Source organism: Ursus arctos, unplaced genomic scaffold, assembly GCF_023065955.2.
Source record: "Ursus arctos isolate Adak ecotype North America unplaced genomic scaffold, UrsArc2.0 scaffold_19, whole genome shotgun sequence".
Lineage (NCBI taxonomy): Eukaryota > Metazoa > Chordata > Mammalia > Carnivora > Ursidae > Ursus > Ursus arctos.
In genome coordinates, this window is record NW_026622863.1 from 41,380,062 (window position 1) to 41,404,439 (window position 24,378).

At 54.2% G+C, this 24,378-nt stretch overlaps 3 protein-coding genes across 13 annotated transcripts; all 3 read right to left on the minus strand.

Annotated features, from left to right (window-relative positions):
• Positions 1-878: 878 nt before the first annotated feature.
• Positions 879-5,321, minus strand: SYNE4 (spectrin repeat containing nuclear envelope family member 4). The gene is made up of 8 exons (XM_026484470.4): positions 4,854-5,321; positions 4,512-4,662; positions 3,885-4,028; positions 3,521-3,700; positions 3,185-3,433; positions 1,986-2,063; positions 1,201-1,256; positions 879-1,104 (listed from the first exon to the last, which is right to left on the minus strand). Exons 1-8 carry the CDS (start codon positions 4,979-4,981, stop codon positions 921-923), a joined length of 1,170 nt encoding a protein of 389 aa, XP_026340255.2. The 5' UTR covers positions 4,982-5,321; the 3' UTR covers positions 879-920.
• A 78-nt stretch (positions 5,322-5,399) lies between these two features.
• On the minus strand, positions 5,400-10,661 carry ALKBH6 (alkB homolog 6). 11 transcript variants are annotated; one of them, XM_026484490.4, is made up of 7 exons: positions 10,593-10,661; positions 9,742-9,820; positions 9,359-9,427; positions 7,776-7,836; positions 7,267-7,418; positions 6,943-7,059; positions 5,400-5,847 (listed from the first exon to the last, which is right to left on the minus strand). In XM_026484490.4, the coding sequence occupies exons 1-7, from the start codon at positions 10,634-10,636 to the stop codon at positions 5,584-5,586; spliced, it is 786 nt and encodes a 261-aa protein (XP_026340275.1). In that variant the 5' UTR covers positions 10,637-10,661; the 3' UTR covers positions 5,400-5,583. The 11 variants fall into 11 exon arrangements, with proteins under 11 accessions (XP_026340275.1, XP_026340268.1, XP_057170684.1 ...); XM_026484483.4 differs by having other exon boundaries at positions 5,400-5,859; XM_057314701.1 differs by having other exon boundaries at positions 5,400-5,859; positions 10,618-10,642.
• Positions 10,662-11,083: 422 nt separating this feature from the next.
• CLIP3 (CAP-Gly domain containing linker protein 3) lies at positions 11,084-23,428 on the minus strand. Its single transcript, XM_026484399.4, has 14 exons — positions 23,275-23,428; positions 22,731-22,952; positions 19,601-19,740; positions 19,422-19,515; positions 19,078-19,239; positions 18,558-18,676; positions 17,439-17,675; positions 15,027-15,162; positions 14,751-14,879; positions 13,952-14,095; positions 13,749-13,872; positions 13,489-13,553; positions 13,023-13,095; positions 11,084-12,629 (listed from the first exon to the last, which is right to left on the minus strand). The coding sequence occupies exons 2-14, from the start codon at positions 22,891-22,893 to the stop codon at positions 12,575-12,577; spliced, it is 1,641 nt and encodes a 546-aa protein (XP_026340184.1). The 5' UTR covers positions 22,894-22,952; positions 23,275-23,428; the 3' UTR covers positions 11,084-12,574.
• Between the last annotated feature and the right edge of the window lie 950 nt (positions 23,429-24,378).

The window sequence follows — 24,378 nt, forward strand, 5'->3', positions numbered from 1 at the left end:
GGCAGGTGGCCCACATCACCTGCATCCTTCCCATACACACCTCTAGCTTCCTGGGGCAGGCACCTGTGCCTCTTTGCCTGGGGAGCCTTGACAGGCAGGAGAGGTGGGATGGGATGGGAAGTTAGCATCTCTAGAACAGTCCCTAACCAATGAGACATGGAAGCGGTAATTAATGCCATGACTTCTTCACCCTTCGGGTGGCACCACTTTTGAGTGTGTTCCACAGACTCTCCCAGAGGTCCCTAGTGGGATGGAGCCCCAATGCCCAGCAGCCAGCTCATTAACTGCCTTCCCTGGCTCACTTCCCCACTGCCCTATCAATCTGCCTAGGGGGTCACCTCCCTGATACACTACTTGTGCTTGAATCTTTGTCTCAGGGGCTGGGGGCCCCCGATCCAAGATGGGGTGATTCTGTTCTGTGTTGTACACTCAAAGCAAAGAGATCTGTGGAGGGGGCTGTCCAGACATCAGAGCTGTATCCCAAATTCTGAACTCAAACACCCAATATCCTCACACATTCTGTTATGGTCTGAATGTCTGTGCCCCCTCAAAGTTCACATGCTGAAATCCTAACCCCCAACGTGATAGCATTAGGAGGTGAGGCCTTTAGGAAGGGATTAGGTCATGATGGTGGAGCCACGTGGAAAGGATTTAGAGCCCTTATGAAATAGAGCTCCCTGCCCCTTCTGTCATGTGAGGAGACAGCGGGAAGGCGACCATCTGTGAAGTGGGAAGCAGCTCTCATCAGATACCCAATCTGTTGGCACCTTCATCTTGGACTTCCCAGCCTCCAGAACTGTGAGAAACAAACTTCTATTGTTTAGAAGCCACCCCCAGTCTGTTACTTTGTTAGAGCAGACCAAACGGACTAAGACATATCCTTTGACAGTGACGATTTATTACATGTCTGGGCTATGTACTCAGATTGGGGGGGGACCATTGACATAGCTGAGCAGCAGGTAAGGTGTCACGGAGAGTCGGGCAGGAGAGCAGCAAGACCCCCCTGATGGTGGCAGGAGCAACGTGGCACCCACCAGGAGAAGGAAGAGGAGGAGGAGGAGAAGGAGGAAGGTCAGGGAGTGCCCGGATGCAGGAGCAGGGGCTCTGTGAAGGGAAATGCAGTGTTACGTGCATGCTGCGCTGCCACCAGAAGCCCTGTACCCCACCCCCATCCCCAGACCCAACTCCCAGGCATCTCACCCAGGGTCTACCTCCAACATCACATCCTGGAAACTGGAAGATGCTTGCTTCTTGTCCTAAGGGGAGACAGCAGCCAGGAGCAGAATGGATGGAAGTAACACTTAGTCTGGACTCTTCCTTACTACTACAGACCTACAGAGCTGTTTATTTTTCCTCCTTTCCTAGCACCCCCTGAGCCTTCAGGACCCAACCCACAGGGGCTTGGAATATCTCCAAGTGGGGTGGATATCTATGCCTGCCCTCCATCCAATCTTCCTTTTCCTGATAACAGTGGCTCAATGTGTGCAGGGGGTGGAGGGCATCCTGCCTCCCCACCCTCAGGCCTTCGGGCTCTCAAATAGATGACCCCACACAACTCCCACTTCCATGACTGGGCATGTGAGCCCAGTCTGGCCAATGGAAGCACTCCATCAGCTTGGCCACTGTCACTGGTTCAGGGTGTAGGTCATGATCCAAACTGGCCAAGTGGGAGTCAGCCCTCGGACTTTGCTGCCAGTAGGTCGGTGGCACTGTGCTTCTCCTTGGGTGGGTGAACCAGTGAAATGAGTGTTTAGCTGCTGGGGCCGCCATTTGCTGAGAAGGAAACCACCTTGGAGAAGAAGAGCCTGAGAGAGGGAAGGACTGAGCCCTGATAGCACTTGAGATCTTTTCAGCAGCATCCGGACTTTCCGTTAGATGGTAAAATAAAAAATTATCCCTTTTTTTGTGTAATTCAATTTGGGTTAGGTTTCTGTCCCTTGCCATCAAGATTCCCGAGTGATAGCCCTGGCTGAGGACCAGCTCACCTGAGACTTCCGGAGCAGGGAGCGTCTTCGGTGACCTGCCAAGTGTTTCTGGTGGCTGAAGCCCGACATGAGCATGTCCTGTGGGGGAAGAGAGGTGTGGGGTCCTTGGAGAACTAGGGACAGACACAAAGTTGGGCAAGGGCCAAGATGGGCTTGTCACAGAGATGAGATTCTAAGGGAAGAAAAAGATCTCAGGGAGAGGAAGAGAGGGGCAGAGCTGAAGAAACCAAGAGAAAAGAGACATTACTTATTCATTCATTCAATAAATATTTAATGAGTATCTATTACATGCCAGGCACTGTACATAGGCAAAGTCCTGGCATCCACGGAGCTTATATTCTAACAGAGACAGACCACACATTAATAAATGTACAATGTCAAGATGTGGTAAGTGCTGTTAGGAAATAAAAAGGTTAAGGACTGATTATGTTTGGAAGTCAGGGCAGGCCTCTATGAAGAGGTGAAATTTGGGAGGGCCACCTGGCTGGCTCAGTTAGTAGAGCATGTGACTCCTTTTTTTTTTTTTAAAGATTTTATTTTTATTTATGTGACAGAGAGACAGCCAGCGAGAGAGGGAACACAGCAAGGGAGTGGGAGAGGAAGAAGCAGGCTCCCAGAGGAGGAGCCTGATGTGGGGCTCTATCCTGGAACGCCGGGATCACGCCCTGAGCCGAAGGCAGACGCTCAACGACTGCTCTACCCAGGTGCCCCAGCATGTGACTCTTGATCTCAGGGTTGTGAGTTCAAGAACCACGTTGGGCATAAAGCTCAGTTAAGAAAAATAAAATTTAAAAAAAATTTTAAAAGGTGACATTTGGGGAGAAACTGGAATGAAGTGAGGAGATGAGGGGGGCATGTGTCTGGGGCCTTTGGGACAGGAGTGAATTTGGAATGTTCGAAGAACCAGGAGGTTAAGGTGGCTGCAGAGGGGAGAGTGAGGAAAGGTGGAGAAAATGAGGAAGTGCAGATAGAGACCACAAGAGGGAAAGAGAGATAGAGAAGACACAGAGACCAAGAGAAGCAGGGGGAGGGAGGGAGGGAGGACAACACTGAGACAGTAAGAGAGCAAGAGACACAGAGAGATTGAGGGAGAGACAGAGCCACCAAGACCCCCTTGAAAGGGAAGTACCCTAATAAGAGACATATGGAGGTTTCCCAAGGGTGCCTGTGAGGGAGGGGTATCCCCCACCTGCTCTCACCTCAAGGCCTTGTCTCCTGCCCTGGGGGCCTCTGTGGCCACACAGCTCACAGGGAGCTCCTGGAGTCCAGGCTGTCTTTTGCACCAAGGGCCTGAGGCCTCCAACATCCCCTGCTGGGTCCCACTCCAACTCTGTGGGAGTGGGGTGGATACTGGGTGCCCAGGGCCCCCAGACCCCACCAGGTCCTGGCCCGTCCAAGTCCCCCTCGACTTCCAAGTCCTGATCCAGTGGGTCGGCCTCCTCAAATACCTGGTCAGAGGACAGAGTCATGGGCAGTGTGAAATTGGTACCTGGGGCAGGGACTGCCAGGGTGGGTCATACCACGCTATAGCTGACCAGCTGGGCTTGCAGCCACCACAGTTGCCGAAAGATGCTGCTTCGGTGGGCTCTGAGTGCCCTCAGGATCTGCTCCAGGGATGCCTGGGCCTGAGGCTCACTCCGCTGTGCCAGCCCCTCACCAAATACCAGCAGGGCATCTACACGCTCAGCTGCCGCACGCAGGTCTGCCTGGAGGGCCTGGGGACACAAGGTTAGACACCACCCCCCACCACACACCCGTACCCCCACACACCAGGAGCACCAGAGATCCGGGACCTGGAGTTACATCCCTTCTTGCCTTTCCTACGCAGATACCTGGAATGTGGAATAAACCCATTTCCCACCCCAGGAAGCTGGCACCCACTCCTGAGGCCCTGCCCACCTGCAGCTGGCCCATCCTGCTCTGGGCTGTTGCCCAGGGCCCCAGGCCTTGCTCTAGGTCCTGCAGCTGGAGGCCCAGGCCCAACAGGCATAGGGACAGGCTGTCCTGCTCAGCCTCCAATACCTCCCGGCCGGAGCTGAGGTGCTGGGGAATATAGGGGACTGAGTTAGGGCGGGTGGGCCAACCAAGACCTTGCCCCTACTCCCATTGCCCCCTTCTGCTGCTCCTCCTATCACAGAGTCCATCTCAGGGTCTGCACCAAGGCGGCTCCCACCTGGAGTCCTTCCCCGTGGAACCGGGCCTGAAGACCTCTAGTGCAAAGCCTCCAGGTTTTCAAGGCTCCTAGAAACATGGACATACGGGGCCTAGGGGCCTGGACAGGGAGGGGTGATGGTGCTGGATACCCCCACGAGGAATGGGACTGCACCAGGGTCAATGATGAAATAATTCTCTCCCAGTTGGTAAAATAATGAAAATCTTCCATCGTGACTGGTGAAGAATCATTTTTTAGAGCATCCCTCCCCCTCACAGATGCCCAATGCTTTTCCAGAATCATCATCTCATCCCCAGATTTTGGGGGAGAGAAAGTGGGGGCTGGCATAAGGGGCCTGGATCACCTCAGCTTACCTCACAGTGTTTGCCCCCAGCTGGGTCCTCATTGGTAGAGGGTGTTGGCAATCTGAGGGGAGCAGCAACAGGCGCAGTGCCCCTCAACCCACCCTGGAAGTGTTGGGGAGGGTCCATGGAGTCTTGCCCCAGTTTCTGGGCCTGGTCTAGTCTGGGAGGTATGAAGCATTGACAGGCCTCTGGGTGAGCCTAGGTGCCCATTATCCACCTTACCCTACCCGTCTGCAGCTCCCTCTGCCATGTCCCTAGGTGATCATAGCCATAGTACCTCTCTCCCTCAAAATGTCCCTGCTACTGCCCCCACCCTTTTGGGACCCAAGTTTCAAAAGCCCTGGCCCCTACCTGATTCTCTCCTCTCCAGATGCAGGGCAGATGGTACATCCAGCAATGCCCAGTTCCCTAGGGGCTTCAGGGGGGTGGCTGAGGGGCTCTGAGGGGAGTCTAAGGCCCAGAGGTGGTGGCAGGGCCATAGCTGGGAGCCTGGGGATGGACAGTGAGAGCCCTTTCCCTGGCCGGGGGTATCCGCCACCCCCAGATCTCCTCAGTAGGACTTACCCAGGCCCGAGGCAGCCAGAGGCCCAGGGGCAGGCTCAGCTCCACCTCCTAATAAGCAGAACCTGGTCGCAGGTAATCTGACGCCCAGCTCAGGTGAGAGCAGCACCAATTAACTCCTTCCTCCCCAGCGGGCCAGTTGGCTGAACCTCCCAGGCTCACTCCATTCATCACACCTAAGGAGTTTCCAGATAGAATCCCGACCCCTCAAGAGCCCCGGATTCTGCCCCACTCGGTGACCAGACATCTGACCCCAGGGCCCACAGCATCCAAGGTCCCAGACACAGTGCCCCACAGGAACCCACGCATCTGCCCCCCCAAATCCAAAACCAGAGAGAGATTTTTGTTAGTTTATTTGAAATGGGACCTCTTCCTGTAGTTCCCACAAAGTTACTGGGAAAATAAATAACCCGGGGAGTGGGAGGGAGCCCCCTCTGCCCCGGGGTTCCAAGGTCACAGGGTTGCAGCTGTCAGGAGGCGGCGGAGAGCCCGGGAATGCGAGCGCGGCGGGCGCCAGGCATCACTTGCTGAGCAGGAGGCCGGTGCGCAGCACGCGGGGCACGCGGCGGATGGTGAGAGAGACGCGCGTGCCGCGGACCAGGCTGGCTCCGGGCCGCGCCGACAGGCAGGCGGCGGCGTTGGGCGGCAGGGAGGTGGCGTCCAGCGCGTCTACGCGGGCAGCCGCGATGCCGTGGAGGAGGCGCGTGTAGGCGGTGCCACGGAGCACCAGCAGGCTGCGGGGTTCTAGCAGCAGCGAGGTGACTGGCCGGGGCGGGGACCGGGGCTGCGGGGCGGGCTGAAGGTCAGCGGGTCCCCAGAAGTCAGGGGGTTAGAGTGGTCCGCGGACTTTAAAGGTGGGGGGCGGGGAAGGTCAGCGAGTTCCTAGGGGCCAAGGCTGAGGGGCAAGGGTGCTCCCAGGGAGAAGCTCTGAAGTGGAAATCCTACGCGATTTGGTTAGTGGGCGCCGGTGGCGGGCCTGGACCCGCAGTCCCTCGGGAGGGGCCTGGAAGTTGACTGCAGCTTGGACCCAGGGATCAGCAGCCCTAGGAAACTGGATGGAACTGGACTCAGGGCTTGGGTGAAGCTAGAAAGGGGAGGGTGTGGGTGGGGTAACAGTGAGGCAGGGAGGAGCCGGTGTGGTCTGGGCCTGCCTGCAGACATCAGAGTGTTTGAGGACACCCACACAGTAGAAGGGGGTGTCAGCCTACCCAGGACCATGTAGGGCTAAAAAGGAGCAGCTGGGATCAGGGTGTCCAGGGGAGTTTCTGTGAACCCTGAGGTATCAGAAATGCATTACTCAGAGAAAGGTCAGGGAAGCTGCTGTGGTGCGGAGCCCTCACAGAAGGGATTCAGTATATCTGGGTGTGTGGGGGGGTGTCCTTGAGCAGCAAGTCATGGGTTGAGGCCCCAAGGAGAATCTGAGGGTGTTCTACAAGGCAGATCTACACTACTGGAGTGGCAGAGAGGTCTGTGTTGGGGTGCCCTGTGCAGTAAGCAAAGAGAGGATGTCAGGGACAACGGTGAGTAAACGGTGTTGGGGTATCTGAGGGTATCAGCGTCTGGGGAGTCCTGCACAGGGTATATGGACCTTGGGCTATTGGAGCATTCTGAATGTGTGGGGCAAGGGGATCTGTAGCGCATCGGGGCATCCACTTAGCAGGTGAGGGTACTGGGGTGTCTACAGGTATCATTCCTAGGGCTTCCTGCAAATGGATGGGGCTGGAGCCTGGGAGGATGTGGGTGCATTCCATGAGGGGACGGGGGAAGGTGTCTGAGAGAGTATCAGGGATACCCTGCAAGCAGGAGGGACTGGGGCCTCGCGGAGGCTGTGGGATGTCAGAATGCCCACGAGTGGCCAGGGCAGTGTCTCAGGGCCCACCTGCTCTGCAGGGTCATCATCCTTTGGCTGCCGCGGCTCGTAGAGGTCCAGCATGGTGTGGGAGCCCAGGCTGATGGTGCTGACAGTCGGGTAGTAGAGTGGCCCGTCCTCGTGGGGCTAGGGAGTGGGCACCAGGGCTGGACAGGGCAAGAGTCCACCCCCCCCCCACCCTCTGGGGCTCAAGGAGGGTGCCCCTGCTTGGGATGGGGAGGTGAATGCCTGGTTAGGGTATGTGGCTACTTAATGAGCAGAGGTGGGTCAACATGATGCCCTGCCCCATGGTGGATCAGAGGTCTGGGGGTCGGGGTGAAGGTGTGTGGTTACCATGATGCCCTCCCCAGGCAGATACTGGTTCACAAGGACGTGGTTGGCTGGGAGACCCCCAAAAAGGCTGAGGTCAGATACTTTGTCCACGTAGCGCTGGAGCCACAGAGGCAGCCTCTCAGGAACCATTCCCCGGGGATGGGGGAGCCCACCTGGGAGAGGGCAATGGGGTCCTGAGGACACCCAACTGAGGAGCCCTGGCACCTGGAGCCCCCATAAGGGATATCCCAGTGGTTGGTAGCACTCTGACCCTCGGGAACCTCTGACTCTGGAGATCACTACCCGACGCTACCAAGGCATCCTGCCTTCTTCAAACACCTGGACACTCTGAGATACCCCCGCCTCATCAGGAAATCCCTAGTTTCTCAGAACCTCCACTCACCCCTCAGGATCCTCCTTGCCCTTGGAACCCCTTGAACCCTCAAGGACCCACCCAGTGTCACCAACCTGGACCACCTGCCCCAGCCTACATCCCCAAATTGCCCATGCCCCCAGGCAGGGACACTTACCCCAGTTCTGTAACTTCCTCCCAGAGAGCTGGGTCCACTTTGGCTTTGGGGCATTGAAGACCTAGGAGGTGGGGAGGGGTCAGTCCTTTTTCAGGACCACCCTCATGGATTCTCCGACCCAGGTCAATACAGGGCCCTCTACCGGGGGTGGAAATGGGTCATCTCAAAGTCTGTGGGATTGTTCTCTGAGACAGTGTTCCCAGGATTGTGGTGTTTGCCCTCTCCCCTGTATCTATCAGGATCAAGGAGAGGAACCAGAGCTACACAATTGTGGTCTGAATCCACTCAGAGCTCTGGGCTGGACTGGGCTCTTTTAACCCAGCAAATAGTGCGCACTCTGTAATTTCCTGAATCCTGCGCTATCTCAGAACAGCCTGACTTCTGGAACCTCTTTGTTCCTATCACCTGGGGGAGGAAATGTGCGAGGCTGGGCTATCTCAGCATAGCGGAGAGAGTACTTTGAAAATTCTCCAACTGCCAAAATCCCAAGGGTCTAGAATGGACAATCTCCAAGAAGTCTGTACTCTACTCGATAATCTCCCCATTCCTTTCACGGTTTATGGGGCTGGAATGGGCTACTTCAGCACAAGAGTCTGTGTTCTGTGGGGCACCTGGGTGGATAGTCGGTTAAGCATCTGACTCTTGATTTTGTCTCAGGTCATGATCTCAGGGTCCTGGGACTGAGCCCTGTGTCAGTCTCCACGCTGAGCAGGGAGTCTGCTTGAGATTCTTTCTCTCCTCCTCTGCCCTTCCCACCATGAATGTTCACACGCTCTCTCTTTCAGATACATAAATAAAATCTTAAAAAAAAAAAAAAGAGTCTGTGTTCTGTAGCTAACTTATTCTTGAGATCAAACTGGACAAGACTACTTGGGATAGCACAAGGAAGATCTGTGCTCTGTAACTAAGGCTCTGAGGATGCAGAAGCTCTGAGCTTTGTAAATTCTTTTCTCTCCAAACCTTAAGAATAGAATACAGAATACTGGGACATCTCAGTACAGGTGATCTGTGCTTGGTAACCTTGTTCCCAAGACTCTGGGTCTATGCTGAGCTATCTCAGCAGAGGGAAGAGTTTCCTCTATAGCATTCTGGTGCCTGGGTTATGTCAGCACAGAAATCTGAAACTGCAAATTCTCAATTCCCCAAACCTCAAGGGCCCAACCTGGGCTATCTTAGCCTATGTTTATAACCCCCTTTTCTCTATGATAGCAGGATTGGGCTATCTCAGCACAGAGGGTATAAGGTTTGTAACTTCCTTGTTGCTAGCATAAGGAATCTGTTTCTAGCAATTTCATCTGTTTTGGAGGCTGGACTGGGCTATCCCAGCACAGGGATCTGAGCTACATAATAACTACCTTTCTAAGAATGTTTGGTTTCCCCTAAGCCTCCTGGGAGAGGCTCTTTCTGACAGGCCCCAGCAGGTCCTGCAAGAGGAGTAAATAAGATGAGGGATGGGTGCTGAATGGCACTCTCCTTCCTGCCAAGATCTTCAGTGTAGCCTTAGAGGCTCTCACACAGAACCTGGAGGTTGGGGAGGGATCTGGGAAGGAGGGTAAAACAAACCAGAAGGGTGTTGGGGTTACCTGTCGAAGTAAATACTCTTCCTCTTCCTTGGAGATGAAGTCAGGGACATAGTAGATTACAGGTGGTGCCTAGGATAGAAAGCCCCCAGAAGGTGCAGCCCTTAGACCTACACAGGAGTCCTAGTAACACTGAGCAGACCCTCCCTCTGAAGAGAGGCTCCAGATGTTCCCAGACAGGCCAGGGCCTGACCTCAAAGGACTAATGCCCATTTTTGGGGTGGGAAGTGGGGGTGAACATGGGGCTATATCCTGAGGGTAAGAATGAATTTGGAGGGAGGGAGCAGTCCCAGTCCACAAACCCAGGAGTCAGCCTACCTCTCCCCACTCTTATCTCCCACCCTCTAGTCCCCACCTTCACCCTCTGCACCCCCAGTCCTGACAACCTGCTCCACCCTGAATGGTTCCAGGGCTGGGACCCTGGCGTCCTGATCCTCCATCGACACCAACTCCATGCACCCAGTCCTGTGGGGGAGGGGAGGACACTCTGAAGTCACCAAGCCTCCCACCATCAGGCTATGATCCCATTTCCTGCTTTATCAAGAGCCCGGGCCTCACCTCAGCCCTACAGGGAAACTCACTTGGTTTCTAAAACCCGAATCCTCAGCACCTCAAAAGCCACCCGGACACAGTGAGCATCCAGAACGCTGCCCCACTGCCCCAAACTCCATCCACAAGGGCCCATCAAACTACACACATTTTTGCCCTATTAAGCCTCTCACAGAGAACATCTCTGACCTCACTGGGAGCCATTCCCAAGAGCTCCACGCATGGCTTCCAGGGCTGCACCCCAAAGCCCCTTTAAACAGTTTGAGACCCCATCCTAACAACTTCAGACTTGAAACCATGAGTCTGGCTCTCGAACAATATTCAAAGTCACCATGCACCCTCCTCCCGCCGCAAACGCTTTCAGATGCCCCATTCTCAACACCCATGTGCCCTCAATCTGAGTCTCCTCAGACAGGTCCACTCTCAGTCTCCTCGGATCTCCCCATTCTGGACCCCTTCACACTTCTCCCGAGCGCCCCTTCCCTGCAGCAACCTTGGGCCTTTAGTCCGGAGCCTGACTCCTCTCCAACCTTCTTCCCTAACTGAACCCCTTAGTCTCTCCACCCCGAGTCTTCTAGAATTCCACACTCTGAGCTTCCCTGGAGTCCCATCTGAGCTTCCTCAGAGGCCCACTCTCAGCCCTCTCAGACACCTCCCGTCTCCGTCCCCAGCCACCCCCAACACTGACCGTCCACCAGTGTCCCCTCCAATACCCGAATTAAACACCCCCATTCCCTTCCCAACCACTTCCGCCCCACGTTCCTGACGCAGTTTTCCTCAGACCAACGAGAACTCTCAAAGGTCCTAAGGGTCCGCCTTCCACCCAATCGGCGCTCTCACCCAATATTGCCCCGCCCCTTCACCCTCATTCAGTGATAGGCTGCACCTCCTGGCCCGTGAGCCACTGGGGATCCTCCGGAGACGGGTCTTCATCTGGCACCGACCAATCAGGCTCCAGAACCCAACCGGTTCTCACTGCGAAGCGGGCCCAGACGGGAGGAGTATCCTTGGAAGGGGCCAGAAGGGAAGGGAAGCCGCAGGAAGAAAAGATTGTTAGAACGATCTGTGCCCATTCCGCGGGGAGGCTGGACTGAAGGAAGGGCTTCCTCTCTCGTCCTCCCCCCCGCAAGGGTCCAGAGGCAGGCCCACAACTCCCCAGATATTGACCTGACGCAGACAAGCCATAGAAACATCTTTATTGAAGGAGATAGGGGTCATGCTGAGTTCGGGGACATGCAGTGAAGGGGCAGTCGTGAGCTGTCCTTGGTGGTCAGGGCCCCAGGTCCACCCTAGACCCCCTGGGCCTTTAGGTTCTCCCTCAGGCTGTTGGTCTGGCCCGGGTGCTGTGAAGTCCTTTGGGGCCAGTGACAGAGTTGGTGTTTTGGACCTGTAACCAGAACGTAGACTGAAATAGGGGTTCCAGGATTTGGGATCCCCTCAAGGCCTTGGGGCCCTTCATGTATTGGAGATGGAGGCTTTAGGATTGGAGGTTCCCTGGGGGCTGGGGCTCTTTGCATTTGGGTGTCTTGAGATCCATCGACTCAGGGCATTTAAGTGCTCTGGTTTCCAGGGATAAGAATTCCTGTTTGGGGTCTCCTGGTGCCTACCAATAGGGCTTGAGGTGCCCTGGGAGCCCGGGATGCATATCCTGACTGCAGTCTCCTCCATCCCAGGCACAAGGACCTCCATGATTGGGGTTTCCTGGGGGCTTGGGATTGAATTTTTAAATTTGGGATTCCCTGGGGATTTGGGGATTCCATGGTTTGAGGATCCTGGGAGTTAGGGCCTTGGGGTCCTCTAGGGGCTGTAGGACTTGGGGGCATAGGGGAATTTGGGACATGTACTCTGGGGTTTGGGATCCCCAGAGTCCCAGAATGGGGCCTCCAAATTTTGGGGTCCCCCAAAGGGGGAAGTCATTACTTAAAAAATAGAGAATTTTCTGGGAGCCTGGCCAGCACAGGGGCTGTGGGCCGTGTGGGTTGGGCTTCATACAAGGCACTGGGGGTTTCTTGAGGGTGCAGAGGGTAGGAAGACTTAGGGGTCCTGTAATTAGCACTTCCAGGACTGTTTTGGTGTCTGTAAATTGGGGTGAGAGTGGGCTGGTTAATGTGGGTCTCTTCTTGAGGGGTAAGAGCAGGTATTTGTTAATGTAGGGTGTCTCTGATTGCAGTGTAAGCTTTTGGGGTGACCATGGGGGTCACAACATCTTGAGGGGACTGATGTTAAATGTAGTTCTGTTACTCTGTTGCTCTGGAGGTATGACCTGTGTTTATTTCAAGGCGAATTGATGGGAGGGGGTGGGGTCTTTGTTAATGGGGGAGGGTTCTGACCCAGTGACAAATGACTCAGGAATGTTCTACTCTGGAGCATTATGTAGAGGTCACCATCATTTGAGGTGATGTGGAAATATGTTATTGGGGGGTCTGCTCTGAGGGGTTGGGGACAGGGACTAGCCTGAAGGTGCTACACTCAGGGAATCTCTTTCTGGGTACCATGGGGTCTGTATTTGGGGGTTATCATGTTAATAATGGGGCCTCAGTGATCGAGGGCTGGCTAATGGGGTCTCTATTCTGGATGTGTTACTGGGAATCTCTATCTCAGGGTGACTCGGGGACTCCTTGTGTCAGGAGATGCTAGAGGGGACTCTTTGACTCTCAGGTATCCAGGCCTCTAAGACTGCATCTCCGCCCTCAGCATCCAGGGAAACCAGCAGCAGAAGAGCAACCTGGAAAGGAGAATCACGTCTGTCACAGCTCGATGCAGGATACGGGAACATCGGGATTCATCACCCCCCAAGACCCCACCCCTGCTCTTCCCCAAGTGCTTGGGATTTGGCCTTTCTGGATTCTGTCTCTACCTGTCTGGCTGTGCCTTCTCAGGCTCCTGTGAAGTAGAAGGTGTTCTGCCTCCTCCACCTGCTCCTTAAGAGTGGAAGCCACCAGAATTCAGTGTGGGAATACTCCCTAAAAACTCTTTCTGGGTAAGCTACTAGTCACAAGTTTTCCTAACCTCTATTTCCAGCTCTAGCCAGAAGTCCAGATCCCTGTGTCCAGTGGCCTTTTGTGCAACCTCTCCCTGAACATCCCATAGGAGGTGGGCCAAAGGGTTGGCTACCCACCTGGAGATGGAGTTCTCTGATGCGATGTCCTTTGGGGTCCGGACTGTCGTGAAAGTGCGTTTGGGTTGTGTCACTGAAGGGGAGGGCAAGGTCTCAGGTGAGGGGATGATAAACTCTCAATACCCAACCAGAATCCTTGTCATTGATACTCATCCACATCCCCAATACCCACCTGGACCCCACATTCCAATACCTATCCAGATCTCTTGTCAGTAATATTCCCTATATCCCCCATACCTACCCATGTCCCCAGTGCCTGCCCAGAGCCTTGTCGTTAACATCCCCATACCCTCCCCCACAGCACTTATCCTATTCGGGATCCTGTCTCATCATTTTCCTGGACCCTGTGTCCCCTGTTAAGTACTGGAGATTCTGTCACCAGCATATACCTGAGAACCCATGACACTTCCTTCTATCTCCAAGCCCTCACCCCTCCTCTACCTCCTACACCACAGCCCCAACTCACTTGTCACTTGATGCACTTTTTTGGCTCCGACATTGTCCCCAGGGGGGTCAGTGGATCCACCAATCCTGGGGAGACATAAGAAGAGTGGGAGGAATCACAGTCACAAGAGGCCAGGATAGCTGAGCCCACAGGGCCTACGCAGAAAGAGCTAGGGTGTGGAGGTGGGTATCCACACTGTCCTGCTGGTCCGAGAGGAAGAGAGGGGTGGGGAATCAGGGTTCTGGGAGGTGCCCTGGGTTGGCGTTGGCATTTGGGCTCACCTCTGAATTCGAGATGCTGGCGCAAAGACTCCATGCCGTGGGGGGCAGGTGAAGTACCGGACACCAAAGACAGAGCCATCATGCTTGCCAGTGGGCTGGTCTAGCTCAATGCCATACCAGTAACCTGCAGCAGCGGGGTGTCAGGATGCCTCAAGGTCTTGCCTGCCCCCCCCCCGCCCCCCACCACTGATCACTGTCCTCACCGGGGGCAAAGTCTGTCTTCCCAAAGAAGCGCACAATCCCTTGCTTCTGGCCCGCGACAAGGACTTGGTCTCCAACTTCAGCCTTGGCTCCCTCCCGCTGCTGCAGGCTGCCCAGAGATGGGGATGATGGGGGCTTCTTCTTGCCTGGAATAAAGGGCATAGGGGGAGGGACTGGGGCCCCCAGATGCCAGCCCTGGGGACCCCAGGCCACCCAGAAAGACCCAAGGTAGAAACTCTGTCCTGGCTCCAATCAGGAACTCTAGAGCCTTCCCCAGAACCAGGAGGGCTTTGGGCTTGAAAGGAAACAATCTCAACTGCCAGAAAACTGGGGGGTGGGGGGTTAGACCTGAGGGGAAACTGAACCAAGAACCTGGAAAACCCCAATATCCTTTCTCAAAGCTGAGGTTATTTGGGCCAAAGGAAAAATGGAGTCACATAAGTCAGGAGCCCAGAAATTATCCTTTTAAAATGAAGGAAGGAGTTGGGTATAAAGATAAATCAAGTCACTAAAGCCAGAAACCCCATAGATTCTTCCCTAAAACTGAGCGAAAACCCTTGACCTGAGGGGAAACTAAATCACAGAAGGCAGAGAACCCACAGATCCTTTAAAGAACTGGGTGGGAGGCCAGTACTACATCAAAAGAGAAACGGAGTCATAGAAGTGAAGAACTCAGAGATTATCCTCTAACACAGGCGTTTAGGCCTGAGGAGAAACTGAGTCACCGAAGCTGGGCTACACACAGAATGTCCTCAAATTGGCTCTCCTCACCCTCCTCACCCAGAAGGCTCCCCCACTGACCTTTGTGTTCCCTGCGGCCTTTGCCAGTGACACGGGAAAAGTCCATCCGAGGAGTCCGAGGTGTGGAGGTGACGGACGAGGGGGGTGCATCCACCACCTTGGAGATCTTGGACACAGATGCAAAGAGACCTGGGGGGACACAGCCTGCGCTGGGAGTGGTCCAAGCCTCTGCCCTCTGCCCGGCCATCATCTCCCCACCCCCATCACCAGTCAGCAGCATTGGAACTATTGAGTGGATCCCACCACCACCCCTTTTGAGCCCCAGGTGGGACTGACCCTGCTTGGGAGGGCAGATGAAGTACCGGACACCCCCAACACTGCCATCGTTCTTGCCCTCAGGTTCATCCAGCTCCACGCCCACCCACTGGCCACTGGCGAACTCTGTGGTCCCGCAGAACCGAAGTGTGCCCGTCTGAGGAAACAAGGGAGGATATGGTTGGGGGGGGGGGATGGTCCTTGAGACGCCATGATAGATCACTGGCACACAGGCAGCATGGAGAGTGGATGAGGGAGCCCCAAGCTCAAATCTGTTTGGACATCACCATTTACTGGCTACATGACTTAACGTCACTGTGCCTCTGTGTCCTCATCTATGATATGGGAACAGAAATCACACCTACCTTATAGGATGGTTGTAGAGCTGCCCTGTTCAATGCAGTAAACAGCCATTAGGAACTGAAATTAAATTGAAATCTAATTTCCCTGATTGTACTCACCACATTTTAAGTGCTCAATAGCTACATGTGGCTTACAGCTAGTTTCTTAGGCAATACAGACAGAATATTTCCATCCTCACAGATGGGAAGGTCTATTGGACAGGGCTGTTATAGCCTCAGAATAGGGCCTAGTGCTGAGTGAGGGATCAATGAGTGTTAACTATTATTATCTTGCAACTTTGGTCAAATGCCCTCCTAGGCCTCAGTTTCACCTGTAAAATGGGGATGGCTAAGCACTTCATAGGCTGGCTGCCTGGTGGAAACATTTGCAATATATGTAATTTCATTTAGTTGCCGTGAGCCCTCAGTGGGTATGGCTATGATCATCGTGTAAGGCTGCTTCACTCTCTAAGCCCCAGTTCCTTGTCTCTAAAACGGGTGAATTAATAGTGCCTGCTGTGGAGGATAGGTGTGGGGATCAGAATAGTACCTGGTACACAGAGAGCGCTTGGGATGCACCAAGCCCTATTCTAAGGGCTTTCCGGATTTTAATTAAGTTAAGCCTCATGCAACTACCTGAGGTGGGTACTGTTATTAGCTCCATTTTAGAGATGAAGAAACCGATACCCAGAGAGGTGGAATCATGCCCCCAGGCCCCATAGCTGAAAAGCAGCAAAGCTGAGATTTGCCTGAGCTCGTAACCGCTGTGCTATGCTGTTTCTCTAAGGGGCAGATTGTTATTATTGTTCTTATCTTCAAACAAAACATTTCACCTCTCTGAGCCTCTTACAGTCTTCTGGGTTGTAAAATGGAGAGAATCAACGCATTTTGCTTTCAGAATTGTCACATGGATTTGATTAGCTCAGGTATAGAAGGTGCTACAGATGGGGCTGATGCGTGTAAAACCCTTGATCGGGAAACAATGTGACTTTTACGGTTTCTCGCTGAACAAGCAATGAAATTCAAATTCCTTCCAGTGGCCTGCAGGTTGGGTGTGATCCAGCACCTGCTGGCCTTTCCACTTCACCTTCTGGACATGCTACCCCTTCACTCCTCTTGGCCTCTGTACCTGCTGTTTCCTCTGTCTCCATGTTGTTGTAGGTGAGCTCCTTCCCCTCGCAGCTCAACTCAGACATCAGCTCCTTGCAGAAGCCTTTGGAGCACCCTGCCTAAAATTGCATTTGCCCTCAGCCAGGGGCAATTTACTAAATCCAAATTTTTTTTTAAGCTAAAAAAATTTTTTTAAAGTAATCTCAACATCCAACTCAAATTCATAACCTTGAGATCAACTGTCACATGTTCTGACTGAGCCAGCCAGGCACTCCTAAATCCAAGCATTTAATGGTTTTCAAAGCCCTTGTTGCTACCAGACATTATCTTAACCAAGCATTTACTTTATTGGCCATGTCTCCTTCATCAGAAAAAGCTCCTTGAGAGTGGGTCTGGGCTCACACAGCTCTTTATTCCCAAGGATGGGCTGGGTCCAGCATGGAGACTGAGGGACCCCAGAGAAATAAATCAAAGCTGGGATACCTGGATAAATAAAGATTCTCTCTGCCCTCTGGGCATTTATACTTGCTCCCCCTACGTGGGACCCCCCTTCTCCTTTTCTTCTCCTGGCTTATCCCACCTTATCTTCAAGGGAGTGCATCCATTTCAACACACCCCTGATTGTTCTGACCTGTTTTTTTCCCAAAGTACTGACCATTCTGGGAGCAGAGGTGGGCCCTGACTGGGGCCCACGAGGCCCAAGGGAACTCACAGGTGCAGAGCTGCACTGATCACTCTGCTGTGCTTCCTCATGACAGCCACGACTGTTCTGGGCCATCACTGTCAGGTGATAGATCTGTCTTCCCTCGCTGGACTGAGAGCTCAGCCCAGGGTGGGGCACAAAGGAAGCACTCACAGAACAACTGTGGGAATGATTAGGAGGGTGGGTGGCCAAAGGAGAGGGTCTACACTCTGTCCAAGGACCCAGTTCTGAGGCATGAGGGCTGAGTCCTGCCCTCCCCACCTTTCCCCAGTCTCTGACCTTCTGGCCATCCAGCAGCACACGGTCTCCCAGGCGCAGGCCCAGGGCACTGAGCATGAGATTGCCCGGGACGTTGTCATAGTTGGGTAGCGTGACCTTGGGGAGGGCGCAGGAGAGTGGCACAGCCTCCTCCAGCAGGGTTCGCAGTTCCTTGGCCACCAGTGCTGCCTCTGCCTTGTCCAGGGACATATCCATGGGGTCTGGGACCACCTCCGCTGGCACCTGTCCCTTCCGGTTCTGGGAGCCAATGGGAAGAAAGGAAGTGAGGATGCAGTGGCACAGGCTGTACCTCCACTGAGCCCGTGTTCCCAGAGACCCCTAGTCCAGGTAAAGCAAAGGTAGACCTAGGTTATACCCTAGGCCAACATGGGCATAAGAAGGGGTGAGGCACTGAGGTATAGACCATGTCCCCCGGGAAGACCACCCTCAACTTCAGGCGGGGGATTTCAAGTAATTAAGGGTGGAACTCTTGGTGGAGCCAAGGGAATGAAGGTCACACTTCAGTCTCTAGGTCATGCTCTTACGGAGGCCATGCCTCGGGAGATCCCAAGCCTGGAATGAGACCACATGAGGGATGAGAACTGAAAATGGTCTCCTGTGGTACTGGGTCAGGGGTCCAACTGGGCCAAAAGGGAATGAGGAGACGCAGGGCTTCAGGAACACAGGCCACGTCCCCTAAGATATCTGGGCCTGGAATAATGCAGAATAATTGGTGTTATGAATAGGACCTGGAAATGGATGGGTTGGAGGTCAAAGTTCATGCTGCAGGCTTATGGGGGGACCCAATCTTCTCATTCACTGAGAGTCTCAACTCTTTTCATGATCTTGAAATATTGTCTACATACAGCCACAGGGTTGGCCAGCATTGAAAGAAGATATTCCTTCCTGGGTAACCTTGGAAAAATCACTTACTCTCTCTGCCTCAGTTTCCCCATTGTAAAATAGGGATCATAATAGAGTTCACCTGACACATCATGAACCCTAAGTAAACACCAGCTATCACTTCATTTGAATGTACAAATGATTTTTGTAATGAGCTTCCCGAAGCTCTGCTGGCCGGGAAAGGGTGGGGAAGGAAGGAGAAGGAAAATATTGGGGGCTGGGCTAGGGGTGCAGTACCCGCAGCGCCGGGTTGGCACCATGCTCCAGCAAACATTTAGCAGCACCCAGGCACAGGTTGGAGGCAGCGATGTGCAGGGCTGAACCGTGGTTGAAGTCACTGCACGTGGAGTTCACCACTGGGTTGTGGACGAGAGGAGGGTTCCAGGTGAGTGGGCTCAGTACCCCACCCGGCCCCCCAACACCACCTTACAGCCTCCCCAAGTCCACCTCCTAACCCGCAGGCCCCAGGGCCTCCCACAGCCTCACATGCAGAGCTTCGCCCCTCCCTCCCTCCCTCCCTTCTAGGCCCCGCCCCTCCTGACCAGGTCCTGCCCAGCCCTGGGGATGGGTCACAGAGGTCTGGGCCCTATCTCCCGCACCTCTTGCCTCCAGCCTACCACTATCTCCTTGGATCCCGGTCCCCTCGCCCTTCACCCACCCTCTTCCCCAAACACACATCTGGGGCACCCTCCTCCCGCCTCCAGCCTCCTTCTTAGCCTGGGTCCCATCCCCTCCCAGCCCGGACCCTCCTGCTCACCTCTTGGCCGTGCGCCCTTCAGCAGCACCCGCACCAGGTCGGGCACGTCGAAGTAGGCAGCGTAGTGAAGCGCGTTCATGTTGGTCCAGCGGCTGCGCAGTGTTACATCAGCGCCCAAGGCCAGCAGCTGCTGCGAAAGGCGCACAGCCGCAGCAGGGTCCCCTGTGGAACAGCCCAGGTCAACTTGCATCCCTTGAGGCCCCGGGCCTCAGGGACTGTGCTTTGGCATCTTAGGCTGTGGATTCAGGGTGGGGGTCTGAGGGCCAGGGTTCTTAGTGGTTTTGAGGCTGTCCAGTCTGGGGGCCTAGGTGTTGGGGCTCATGCTTTAGAGGTTTGGACCTTACCAACTCCATGGGCCCCAGCCTTGCACGCATAGTGGAGCAGTGTCATGTCAGTCAGCCCATCACGATCGTTCACGTGGCAGCCTCGACGCAGAATCTGGGAGAACCAAGGGACCAGGGAGGTTTACCCAAACATGTGAGGGACCCTATCCTTTCCTTCCCTGGCTTCCCAAGCATCTTACCTCGTTGCCAATGACATCAATCTTGTGTTGGACTTGGGGCACCCACTGGCGCACAATGGCGAACAGTTCGGGGATGGTGGTCTGGGGGTCAAAGAGAATCTCCTGGCACGCCGGGTCATTGGGATCGAAGAATGTGAAGGCTAGGGTAGTAAGAGGTCCAAAGTCACCCCAGGCAAGCTGACTCCCTCTTTCCATCCTCAGGCAGGGCAGCTCTAGGCCTTTGCCTTTAAGATCCTCTAACGCAGGGCCTCAAACCATATGGTGCATGGGCCACAGACATTTCCTGTGTGGCCAGCATGAGGCTTTAAAATCAGGAGGTTTCACATCAAACTGTGGTTGCCTCAGTGTGTCTTGAAAAGTTGGAAGATCCAGCAATCCTACTGAGCAGCAAATTCCATTCCTTGAAACAACAGTGTGGAAGGAGTGCAGTACCTTGAGTCTGCATGCCACCCCCCTCCCCCCAGGTTGGGGTGGGGGTGAGGGGAGCTGCTACTGCTCTAGCATGCTGCTGCCCTGGCACAGTATGGGCACAATTTGGCTAAATCTCAAATTTAAAAAACAAACAAACAAAAAAACCCAGAAAACCTGGTTTGTAAGAAAAATCTCAATTTTTCAAATAGTGTGGAGTACACATTAAAATGTACCCATGGGCAGGATCCAACCTGAGGCCAGCCAGGGCAGGGGCCTGGAGGAATTTGCATCTCCCCCAACCAGGCTCTGATGGCTGGTGCTCCCTGTAGTATTGTCAACACTCAGCACAGGGCCTGGCACATGCAGGAGCTTGGCGCATACTGTATGAATGAGTAAATGAACACCCGGATGCCACGCAGCCCGGGAAAGTGCCACAGCACCTCCAAGAATCAGCCCGCATGCTCCTTCCTAAACCTCAGTCTCGTCACACCCTCGTTGGCTCAGAACCCGGCCCTGGCTCCCCCCCCACACTCGAAGTACCGACGACTGTCCTCCCCGCAGCCCACAAGCCCCAGACAAACTGGCCTCGACTGTTCTCTACCCTCTCCCCCTCACTCATCCTACCCAGCCACACTGGCTCCTTCTGTCCTCCCAACATGCCCAGCAAATTCCTGTCTCAGTGGCTTTGCGCTTGCTGTTTTGCTTGCCAGGGACGGTGTTCGCCCCCAAGCCTTCTCAAGGCTTTGCAGGCTTTCCTCAAATGTCACCTCTTCAGGGAGGCCTCCCCAGACCACCCTGTGTAAATCAGCACCTGTGCCCTTCTCCAGCTTGGGCCCTTTCTTCTTTCTTTAATCACAGTGCATTCCACTACTTAACATTAACTTGTTTACTCCTTCTTCCTTCCCTTTTTCCCTCCCTCTTTTCCTTTGTTTCTCTTTTTCCCTCTTTTCCTCTCTCACGTGTCTCCCTCACTATGTCTCCCTCACTATGTTTCCGTGGTGTCTGCTCACTCCCTTCTCCCCAGCATCGCAGCTGGCATGCAGTAGGTGCTCAATCAATGTGTGCTGAATTAATTGCGTACATTTAATACACAAATACATAAGTTCTTCACTAAGTCCACCTTAGCCCTCTCTCTCTCCTCACCACGTTTCCAGGTTCCTTCATCTTCTGTGACCAAACCCTCCTTGTTCTACAAGCAAGATTCTGAGGGAGGCAGGGGTGGGGCACAGGGAGCAGCCTACACCCTCTGACTTCCCACCAGGCCACAGGCCTCAGCCACATCTAGCCACATTTCCAAACGAGATTCTCCAGTTTCCTGGCGTAGATTCCTTGCACTGGACACCCAGATAACATTCTTATTTTTCTATCAGACTGAGCTCAACTTGTAGCCTCTCTGACCCACCTCTAGCAGGTGACATGGTCACAGATGCCATCCCTCCTGCCCTAACCTAGCAATGCCTACTCTTTGAACCTGGTGTCTCCTTTCTGAACTTACACCTGCTGGGGATTCCCAGCCAACATCTTCTAAAAGCCCCCTCCACCCTCTGTATCCAGTAGCCAGGGGGCACTTTTAAAAATATAAATCAAAAATATAAATCCACCACTCCTCTGCTTTTAAATATCTCCCCACCAACTGCTCTCCCTTCATCACACTTATTCAAAGTCCTCACAGTAGCCCCTAAAGCCCTCCTAGATCTAGTCATTGCCAAACCCTCACATCAACTCCCATCACTCCCTAACTCCGGCTCCAGGATGGTTTTCCGTTCCTGCCTCAGGGCTTTTGGACTTGCTGCTCACAGCCCGGCACTATCTTTCTCCAGCTCTCCTATGGCTGACGCCTCCTCATGCTCTGGGCTTCAGCCTGAAGCCTCATCAGAAAGACCCACCCTGACCACTCCGTCTCAGGGTGCTGCTCCTGGGCCCCCGTATTATATGTCCATCTTTTATTTCTTCCATAGCATTCACTCCATCTGAACTTCTCTGATTTAACTATTATTTGCTCCCTCCTGGGAACAGGGATCATGCCTGGATCACTCACCATAAATCTCTATCACCCAGACTAAGGCCTGTCACAGAGTAGTAGCAATGGATAAATATGCTTGGTGAATGAATAGACACTTTCAGCTTCTCCAAGAGGTCACACTCTCCACTCCATAACTTCCTACCCTGGAGCCTTTACTCCTGCAGTTATCTCTCTGGGTACTCCCTTCCCCTGGCCCTTTCCCTTATTAAATCCCAACTCATCCTTGCGTCTTCCTCAAATGTTACCTCCTCATGGAAACCATGTCTTAAAAAGCTCCTGCAGCATCCTATTGGCAAACGCAATTCTCATCATGTCTGGTAATTATATATTTATATTATATTACATCGTTATCTGTGTAGGTTGTCATGGAGGCCTGTAAGTTCTCTCAGGGCAAAGACTGGGTCTGTGTGGCTCCATGCTTTGCCCCAAGCTCCTAGCACACAGCCACGTCCATGACAGGCTTTCAGTAAATGTTTGTTGAATGACTAAATGAATGATGTGTCATGAATCAAAGATTAGGATTATTCCAATTCCGTTCTCCAACGGGTGAATGAATAAATTAATGAAGGGGGACTCCAAGGGCCAAGACTCCCCCGGACCACTTTCAAAGCCCCCCGAATCACCGGCAGAGCTCAGCCCAACCTCCCTGGCCACCCAAGGCTGCAGACCAAATTGCAGGGTGGGGAGGGTGGTTACCATAGTCCTTGGGGAGGGGGGCAGGTGCCGAGGGGTGCACAACAGGCTTCTGCCGGCGCTCCTGGGTGGGGCTGGGGGCCTCGGGGACCAGCTCATCCTCCTCCTCTTCTTCTTCCTCCCCCCGGAGTGGAGGGGCCATCGGAGCGGGATCTGTCTTAGTCATGGTCTTCAGTGGCCCTCCGGGGGGCGGATGCAGAGTTGGGGGCGGCTTTCAGACAAATCCTGGAGACAGCGGTCACTTAGAGAGAGCGCCCCACAGGATCCAGGGTCTGAGCCCCCAGAAGCTCCCAGAAGCTCCAAGGCCCCTGGCTCCCACGCCCCCAGCTCTGGATTTTGGGCAATCATAGCGACGACCATTACCCCTCAGAGGACCCTGGTATGTGGGCCCGACGCCTAGCACTTCCCCTAGGTCCAGCCCCCCATTCTTCTCCTCCCGCGTCAGACCCCTCAGTCTAGGCCGCCCCCTCCCCGGGTTTGTTTATCTCGGGATGCAGGATGCTTCGCCCCTCCCCTTCTCCGCGGGCCTCCCCTCTACCCATCTTACCTCGGGCGGATGGGTCTGGAGACCAAAGCTGAGACTGGGGAGACCGGAGTAATGGGGTGTCAGTGTCGGGTGAAGTGATGCGGGAGGAGAGGGAGACAGAAGGGGACGAGGCCCAGACGCCGACAGGGGATGGGGGTGGAGAGGGCGGGGCGCTGGCGGCGCATGCGCAATTTTACCCCCAACCAGGCGCGGGGGCGGAGATACCGGGAGGCTCCTCGCTTTGATGAAAGACTTGAGGCACCGTCGGGAAGGGGATAGACACCGAGGATGGAGAGAGAAAGAAGAGATGGCCACGAAAAAGGATGTGAGACATCGCAACAGAAAGAGATGAAGCAGAGACAAGGGCAAAAGGAGAGGGAGGGGAAAGCGGGCACATTTCTTTTTCGTTCATACCCCTGGGATAGAGCCTGCTCGCAGGCCAGCAAACCAGGCCAGTTAGGGCAGGGGTCTCCGTGTGGTGGTGGTTATGAGTGTTTTCTCTCTCTCAGGTCTCAGACCTAACCCCTTCTTCATGCTCGCCGCATATAAGGGGTGTCTCAGAGGGATGATTTTGTAGACTCCTTTCATCCTCTTCGGTCATCAGTCATCTTGGTTATCATCACGGAGTGCTCACACAGCACTTACCACGCTCAGAGAGGTTAAGCCACTTGCCCAAGGGCACACAGCAAATAGGTGATGGAGGTAAGACTTTAAACATCTCCAGCCTGGCTGGAGAGTCTGGGCTTTTAATCACCATGCTACATGGCTGTAGCAGTGTCTAGGGGACAGAGCTGCCAATGAACCCCTCCAACCCTCTCCGAACCTGTATATACCCCAAGAGGATCTGGAGTCAGCCCAGGGGCCAGGCCTTCCTGGCTCCATCATCCTGGTTTGGTTGTCACACCCGCCTGGCTGTGGCCTGCACTGCCCACAACCCCAGCCCAAAGAGGACTGGGTGACTTTGCCTTCCACCCTTCAGCCCCCTAACGGTCAGGGCTGGTAGTTCCATCTTCAAAATATTCCCGGAATTTCATCCCTCACCCCCTCACCCATGCCCTCATCCTGGTCCTTCCTTCATCCTCTCCCACCTGGACTATGACAGCAGCCTGTTGCCTCTTCTCCCTC

Coding starts and splice junctions, on each gene's coding strand:
- SYNE4 (XM_026484470.4), bottom strand. CDS start 4,981: ATGGCCCTGCCACCACCTCTGGGCCTTAGACTCCCCTCAGAGCCCCTC. Junction 3,701..3,884: donor GCAGGATGGGCCAGCTGCAG/GTGGGCAGGGCC, acceptor TTGTGTCCCCAG/GCCCTCCAGGCAGACCTGCG. Junction 1,105..1,200: donor ATGTTGGAGGTAGACCCTGG/GTGAGATGCCTG, acceptor TTCCCTTCACAG/AGCCCCTGCTCCTGCATCCG.
- ALKBH6 (XM_026484481.4), bottom strand. CDS start 10,040: ATGGGCCCTTGTGGATGGAGTTTGGGGCAGTGGGGCAGCGTTCTGGAT. Junction 9,821..9,936: donor ATTCGGGTTTTAGAAACCAA/GTGAGTTTCCCT, acceptor CCTCCCCCACAG/GACTGGGTGCATGGAGTTGG. Junction 7,060..7,266: donor TGCCTGGGGAGGGCATCATG/GTAACCACACAC, acceptor CCCACTCCCTAG/CCCCACGAGGACGGGCCACT.
- CLIP3 (XM_026484399.4), bottom strand. CDS start 22,893: ATGACTAAGACAGATCCCGCTCCGATGGCCCCTCCACTCCGGGGGGAG. Junction 15,163..17,438: donor TGCTGCTGGATGGCCAGAAG/GTCAGAGACTGG, acceptor TTGTTTCCTCAG/ACGGGCACACTTCGGTTCTG. Junction 14,880..15,026: donor CATCTGCCCTCCCAAGCAGG/GTCAGTCCCACC, acceptor GTGTCCCCCCAG/GTCTCTTTGCATCTGTGTCC.